General features: G+C 62.2%; 1 protein-coding gene across 1 annotated transcript in view; it reads right to left on the bottom strand.

Moving 5' to 3' along the window:
• Positions 1-7,993, bottom strand: part of NCOR2 (nuclear receptor corepressor 2) — a 99,355-nt gene that overhangs the window by 29,186 nt on the left and 62,176 nt on the right. Inside the window, exons 15-16 of the mRNA XM_045296729.1 lie at positions 7,244-7,451; positions 5,455-5,517 (exon numbers count right to left, since the gene is read on the bottom strand). Of these exons, the coding sequence (XP_045152664.1) occupies positions 5,455-5,517; positions 7,244-7,451 (271 nt within the window). The remainder of the gene's footprint in view (positions 1-5,454; positions 5,518-7,243; positions 7,452-7,993) is intronic.

The following is a 7,993-nucleotide window of genomic DNA, read 5'->3' on the forward strand; positions in this document are numbered from 1 at the left end:
GTTGAAAGTTAACTCAGCCGACCTTTGGAGTGAGATCTGGGTCACCAATTCTGCCCCCTCCCATTCAGGGGTCACTGACCTACATGTCCCCTTAACCCTCAGCCAATCCACCCTACCCATGTAAGTCCCGGGCATCCCCAGCCCTGGTCTTCATGTCCAATGCAGCAAGACTCAAAGCCAATGCCACCTAGGTAGCTCTGACTCACAGTGACCCCTGGAGAGAGCTTCCTTGGGCTGTCCATCTTTACCAGAGCAGGTGGCCTCACCTTCCTCCAAGGCTGGTGGGGTTGAGCCTCCGACTTGGTAGTGAACAGCCCCTTGCTGGGCTAACCACAGCGTTCTCGAGGCCAGCAGTGTGCCAGGAACTCCCCCCTGCCACGTGGGCAGCACTCCCCAAGCTTCTCCCTCACTCTGCCTCTTCTGAGAAGCCTCCCTTGGCCATCCTCTCCCCCAAGCTGCTCCCCACCTCCTCCATCAATTTGCTGGCTGGGGGGCTCTGTCGCTCCCATGACACTGCCCCCTTTGCTCTGAGGCCCCCTTCCTGCCCAGTGCTGGGTCCCTGCCCCATGCAGACCAGTCCAATTTGACTCATAGTGACCCCGGAGGGCAGAGAACTACTTCACAAGGTTGCCACGGAAGCAGACCGCACATCTTCCTCAGGTGAGGTGACTTTGAACCTGCAGCCTTTGCGTTTGCAACCAAGTGCTTGAAGCCAGTGCCACAGGGATCCTGGGCAGGGTCTCAGCAAATGGACAGGCTTCCGCACCCTCAGGGGCTGGCTGTCCCACAGGCTTCGCTGCCGCTCCAGGGAGACGTCCTCTCAACACCCCCCCCCCTCCCCCAGGATGGCTTGCCCCAGTGGGAAAGGCTAGGGTGCCCGCGTTTGGCCCCGAGCACACCCATGCACACTTGGGAGACTGCCAGTGTGGCCGCGGTCGGCCGCGACTTCTGCAGGCGCTCCCTGCGGTCTGGGTTCCCCGACCCCACTTCTAATTTCTAAGGAAGCAGTTTCGTTCTCAAAGAGGGAGTGAGAAGGCCGCTGCTAGGAAGTGAAATTGACCAAGACAGGAAGTCAGCCCGGAGTCTGAGTCACAAAACGGTCGGCTGAAGGAGGCCATGGGGCACGGGAGGGGGGCTTCTCTAAGCAGGGTTCCAGAGAGCAGTTTCCCCTTGGGGCAGGGACTCTGGCCTCTCAGCCAAGTTCACATCCTTCAAGGAGGCACCCCTCCTCCCGTCTTGGAACGCGCACCACCAACTGAGCCCCGCCCTCCGCAGACCAGGTCCGGGGGCGGGGCTCTGCAAGGAGGCGGGACCCACCCCGCAGGCCACTTACTGCCCTCAGCTCTCTGGAAGCCAGGCCCCCTCCCCGGCAGGGGCAACCAACCCGAGGGTCCGCAGACCGCCCGCCCCCGGTGGCTCCTCGGGAAAAACACTCCCAATGGCGGCTTTCCCAAACTCTAGTATGCAAAACAGCATTTTCTGCCCCAGAACCGCACAGGGGAGGGGAAAACCCAGACAACTGGGCCTGAATCACCCCACTTCCGTATTTCGGAAACCCCGAGGGCTAGGCTGCTGGCCTTGCTGTGTGCACGCTCACAGAGTGGCACACGTCGGAGCTCCAGTCCACGGACGAGCACCACGTAACGCCCGGCCTCCACGCAGGGCCGTTCTCGTCACCCCCTCCCCGAAGGACGAGTCCCAGGGACCTGCCAGGCCCTGTGGTGTAGGCAGGCCCCGCTTCTGTGGCCCACGCCGGCCCTAAACCACACCATGTGCAGGGACGGCCGCTCTGGAAAACAACTGAGTTAGGGCCGTGGTTCTCAACCTTCCCTAACGCTGCGCCCCTTTAATACAGTGCCTCATGTGGTGGTGACCCCCAACCATAAATTTGTTTTTGTTGCTACTTCATCACTAAGTTTGCTACTGTCATGAATCGGGTGACCCCGGTGAAAGGGTCGCTTGACTCCAAAAGGAGTCTCGACCGGCAGGTTGAGAACCTCTGATTTAAAGACTCAAGGTCGAGGTTTCCTACGTAGACACCTAAAGGGAGGAGAGTAGGGGAGCAGTCATCTGCCTGCCCCAGTCGCCATTCCCACTACTTCACCCAGCTTAAAAAAAGGTGTGTGTGTACACGTGTGTGTCTCCTGGGTCCCTCCTGAGGCTTGTGCAGGAAAAACCCACAGGTGCACACCAGAGGGCACTTCTGCCCAGGATCTCTGCTGGCTAGGCCGGGAGGGCACCTCTTCAGGTCCTGCCAGGGAGCTAGAGCATGCTGCCCTTACTTCGGGGTTGAGACCAGAAGAGGAAGCCTCTGGGGCCTTGTGCTAGCTGCACCCCGAAGTTCAACACAGAACCCCGAAGTTCAACACAGAACCCCGGCCCTCTCCTGGTCCCCCAGGCCCTTCTCAAAGGAGGAAAAGCATAGTTCCAAGTCCCACTGGCCCAGGGGTTAGTCAGTCTGCCTCCATTACCCAGGGGCAACTAGCTGAATAGGATCCCTCACCTGCCCAGAGCATGCGGCATGCCCCATTCTCACCCAGGTGAAAATTGTTTCCCCCGAGCTCATGGCATGCCTCCAGGCCCCTGGGACTCTTCCTCCCCAGTGCTACACAAGCAGCCAGTGTGCACAAGGAGCAAGCCTCACATTGCTGCAAGGGCTGGGTCTTTTGGGAACTGTCCCAACTCTGCCACAACCAGGGGTGGGGGTGAGGGGGCAGGGTGGAGAGCCCACAGCACTGCAAGGCCAGGACTTGAAGCAGTCAGGCTGACTTCCCCAAGGGAGAGCTGCAGACTCCTGCCTTGGATGGCGCCAGGGCCCAGGGGAGGTGGGCAGTGAGGTTCCTGGAAGCCGTTTGACTCCATCCTAAACCTCATGTATCACCCGCAGAGGGAAATCCTGGCTCAGCCTTCCCCATCCCTGCCCCGGCCTAGGCAGGGCAGCTCCCAATCCAGGGAGACTAGCAGCCGAGTGTGGGTGCCCACTGCTGCTGAGACCTTCCACAACGTGCCCACCCCACCCCAGCCCCGCCACACGGGGCTGTGTGACCTTGGGCAACTTGCTTAGCCTCCTGGGGGGCGGTTCCCCCCTGAGTAAACCCTGCCCAGCACCTGCCTGGAAGGTGGAGGGGAAATGGCTTTGCTCAGGAATCAGCAGAACTTGGCGCTGGGCCAGGGCTGGGGTGCCACTTCCTTCAAGCCCTCCTGTGTTTCCATGTGGGTGCTGGTGCAGGGCGGCTCCTAGGGATGCCAGCTCCAACCACTCTGAACACCATGTACATAGGGCCCGGCCTGCAGGTGAGGAGCATGGCTGGCCCCAAGAGGGACCAGCTCGCTTGGGGACAAGGAGGGGGTGGGGGACACACGCCCACACATACCCACCAGGGAGAGCCCAGAGAAGCCCTGCCCTGCGGTGGGGTTGTGCACACCCCCGTCCGATGGCCCAGCCTCATTGCAGGGCAGGGGGACAGTGGTGGGGCCAGAGGAGCCTACCCAGGGCACAGGCTTAAGAGCTGGTTGGGTACTTGCTGATGGGGAGCTCAGCACCCTGTGACAGATCTATCACTACAGGGGCACGTGCCCTGTGTGTTCCTTACCCCCGACTTGGTGGGCAGCACTGAGCAACAGGCAGGCTCTAGGGTCTGCAAGCTGCTCACTGCCCAAACCCCTGGGGGTCTCATCTCAGGAATGAGATGAGATGTGAGCCAGGAAGGCACCCACCGCAGACACAGCTGGCTCAGGGGTCCACCTCTGAATTTCCCAGGTCTGAGCAGGGGGCTTAGGAACCTTCCCAGGCTCCCTGCCACCGCCGGTGGGTGGAGACAACACTACTGGGGCTGCCAGCAGGGCGTCTCTGGCTCTATCCCTGCCACCTGGAATGCACAGCCATTAGCTGCCACCCGGCGGTAATTGTCCAGATTGCTGTCATCCACACCAGACGGCGGGCCGGGGCTCGTCACATTATCACCAATGTCATTGGTTCTCTGGTGCCCTGCGGGGGCTTTTTCCGAGTGTCCCTCAGGGTGGGGGCACTCTGCTTAGCTGGGGGGGGGTCCTTGCCATCCTACCCACCGTCTAGGGAAGGGAGTGGTTGAACAGCTGGGCTTGGGACTGCATAGGCACGCTCCCACAGCCAACATCCCCACTCACTGCAGGGTCCAGAAGGACTTGACGGTGAAGGATGAACAAGTGGGGGCCCTCACCCAGCCAGCAGTAGGCGGATGTGCCAACTGCCCTGCAAGCGGTACTCCTTGCCAGGGAGGCAACTGACAGGCAGGTGCAGAGCATACCACGGCGGGAGCTGCCAGGGTGGGCGTCCCACGGGGTGGAGGGGTGTTCTGGAACTAGACCGTAGTGAAGGGTGGGTGTGCGGCACGGCGGCACGCTGGGGCAGCACCGAAGCATACGGCTGACTTAACTGCAGGACTCACATCAGATGGGGCCAGGGTATGGGGCTTGACCAAGTTCACCGAAGCCCCTTGTGTTCTGCGTGTGACATCTCGCTAGGAGGTGACCCTGAGGGCTGCGAGAGATGGGGCCACTGCCTGCAGCCGAGTCCCCATTACTGTTAGCACCAGGAATTGAGAAGCCCCTTCTCGGTACCTTCCCCTAGCCCTACTCAGACAGACTCGGAGGTCTCAAGCCTAGGGGCTGCTGTGGGCGTTTCTAGAACCCCTTCCCGGGCCGGGCCCTCAGCCCACCCACCACTGAACGCAGCAGGGGCCTGGCTCCCAGCATGGTTGCTGCTACAGGCCTGGTTCGGCCACCATCCGCCCACATTTGGGGGGGCTGTCAGGTGCCCAGCCCCAAGGGTCCTTGCCCAGAGTGCCAGGAAGGAAGCCCGTTCACCAGCCGAGGAGACCAACAGCAGGGCCAATGCCCCCAGGGACAGCTGCCTACCTCAGAGCAGGGCAGCCAAGGCCCAGGCATCAGGAGCTGAGAGAGCAAGGCCCCACGTCTGGGACGAGGGACCCTCTCCTCCGGCTCCTGAGAAGAGTGGCACCCATCCCGCCTGGTGAGCGGACATGCCAGGGAGGGGGTAGTGCAGGCAGCCCCATGGGCACAGTGCAGAAGGTCCCCTTGGGGACATGGCCCCTGTCCATCCCTTGGTGATCCCAACAGTCCAATCATTGCCACGGGCCACCCCAGACCCTGCCGTTCCTGTGGACACATTCACACAGGACTGGATTCCTGGAGCCGTTCCAGAATGTTCCAGCCCAGGACATAGGGCCCTTTAGCTTCTGCCCCGTGGGGACAACCATGGAGGCCACAGTGGCCCAGCCACATTCCTGCTGCTTGTCTCCAGGGCCACGCCGGCTACAGTCGTGACCATGAGACGCTGCACTGACCACGGCCCTCCAACCCCGACACAGCGGCCGGCACAGGTTCAGGCCCAGGGGAGCGCCATGTCTCGGACAAACCACACACCGGGTCTGCCGGCGGGTGCCCCAGCCTCACCTTTCTTGGCCGTCTCCATCTCCTCCTCGGTCCAGCGGGAACTCTCGTTCAGCTCCATGGGGACTGTAAGAGAGACGGGGGCACAGTGCGGCCCCCACCACAGGCTTTCTCTCCCTGGTTCAGGGGAGAGTGGCCGGGGTGGGGTGGGGGGACTGGGTTCAAGCCTCCTGTCTGAGCCCTTACACCACGATGGACACTAGGCTGGGTACTGGGGCGGGGGGGTCTGTAATCCCCCAGCTCTACAAATGAGGCTGTGGAGGCACCTGGACGCTGTGTGTGCATCCACAGAAGGGAAGGTGGCCCAGCAGCTTGAGGCGGGACAGGAGGGTGGTCCTGTCCCCACCAGCACCCAGCAGCCCCTCCGCCAGCTGCCAAGGCCGCTGACACCTCCTTCCCACAGCACCACTGGAGAACACCCCCTTGAGCCTGCCCCCGCATCGCTGACAAAGGTGGCCAGAACCCCCTTTCTGGGCTGGGATCTCTCCCTGAGACCTCAGGGAGACGAGGCCCCTGCTTCCAAGGCTCAAGTGGCCCGTGCAATAAATGGATTAGACTCCCCCCATGCACAGCAGGAGCAGCATGGGAATAAAGTAGCACCACCCCACCCCCTAATACCCAACCTGGATAGGAGCCCTGCCCCGGGGGCCAGCCTCAGCAGACAAGACAGACGCACCCATGTGCGCATGCACTGCCCCCCGGTGGCCGAGCCGAGAACTACCACTCCATCTCTACATAGCTTTAGGCTGCAAATGACCGGGCGCCTGGCTGTTAGCCCAGAGGGGCAGAGGCCCCTCTGTGGAAACCCAGAATGCCCCAGGAAGCTGAGGCCAGCCTCCACAGGCCTGTCCTCAGGCCACCACTGGCTCTTCGGTAAAGAGGAGAGGGGAGAGGGGCACCAGGCCATGGTCCTTCACCCAGGAAGCAGAGGGTGAAGCTGAGGCCTGGGGAAGAGGAGTCAGTCGGGGGCAGGCTGGAGACACAGGCACAGCCCTCCTGAATGGGTGGTGGGCGCTCAGTCCCCAGCCACAGGTGACCTGTGAGCTGACTCCAGAGTCTAACTTCAGAATCCCTGCTGTTCCCACTAAGCTGCCCAGCCCCTCACTGGGCCACTGTGGCTGGAGTGGAGAACTAGGGACGCCTGACAGGCAGAGGCAGGGCGAGAACCCAGTGTGGGTCACCTCTAGCCTGAGGTGGGTGGGGGCAGCGGGGCAGACACGGCCCCCTAGATGTGAGGTGTCTGGAGAGGCAGGGCTTTCTCTCAGGGCCCTAAGGAGGGGATTCAGGGAGTCTTCAGGTGCAAGGGAGTAGGAGCTGGGCAGCCAAGAGGGACACAGCCCAAGGACTTAGCCCTGTACCCCTTCCTGGAACCACCACACCAAGGGGTCTTGGTTTTCTACATTCCCTCCTACCCATCCATCCGCCCCCACACCCACTGAACCATCCTCCCACCCTATCCTCCCACCCTATCCTTCTACCCACCTCCCTGTACTTTTCCTCTGGCCCCTCACCCACGCGTCTATCCAGTCGTACTGAACAGGTAATGGGGGCAGCAGTAGTGAGTACCTGGATGGTCACTGTGGCTAGCCCGGCCTTCTCTCTTCCCCAGGAAAGCCCCCTGACCCTGTCCACCTTGACGCAGCCTGCTCTCCACTCAGCCTGCCCCCAAGGACAGCTCCCTCTCCCCCAGACTGCTGCCAGCCAATCACACACAAGAACCTGGGAAGCAGGCCTCGCTGAGAGGTGTGGCCAGCAGAGCTCTGGGTGTCCAGTGGCCCTCCAGCCGACTCACCCGGCTCGGCGTTCTGCAGGGGGGTGACGGCCTCCTCACTGCTAGCCTCATTGGCCATCGAGCGGGTGATGCGGCCTTTGCGTCTCCCCTGGCTGTTGGCAGTCTTGCGGCCTTTAGAAGCCACGGCCTCTTTCTCGTCATTGTCCTCACCCGAGGTATCGTCGGCCTTCTCCCTAGGGAGTGGACAGGGAGGGACCCGAAGCAGGGGCTGTGATCAGACGCTAGCGAGGAGAGCCGGGAGAGCTCTACCTCTTCCTTCCCCATCGGGCTCCCACGAGGGAACTCCACAGTGAGGCAAGAGCTGGCCGCCTGGGCCTCCCTCGCCCCGCCAGATGAGGGTATCCGGGCAAGTGCTAGTGGGTGCCTCTAACTGACCAAACCACTAGGGACCCTGGAACCCTGTCGTGGAGGCTGATGGAACGCGGGCTGGACCCTGCCCTGAGGCAGTTCTACCTTCGCAGCTGGGTGAGCCCAGGGGCACCGGCTAGCACCCATTCTTACAGGCTAGCCCCAACCCCACCCCCAGGCTGCACCCAGAGGACCTGAGATGAGGCAAAACCTTTGCTCCGGGGTTAACCAGGGTGTGTGTGGGGGCGGGGGGGGGCACCTCTCCTGCTGACCTAGGTGGGTGCGCCCACGTGGCCAACCCCCAGACCCGGACTTTCAGAGCCTGCTAGGGAGAGTTTACAGTGGGCCCACCAGCGTCGTCACCCAGTCTCCACCCTTAACCTTAGGGAGGTAGAGCCAGAG

The sequence above is a fragment of the Echinops telfairi genome, unplaced genomic scaffold (genome assembly GCF_000313985.2).
Source record: "Echinops telfairi isolate 266 unplaced genomic scaffold, ASM31398v2 ScPeMD7_7412;HRSCAF=8450, whole genome shotgun sequence".
NCBI classification, from domain to species: domain Eukaryota; kingdom Metazoa; phylum Chordata; class Mammalia; order Afrosoricida; family Tenrecidae; genus Echinops; species Echinops telfairi.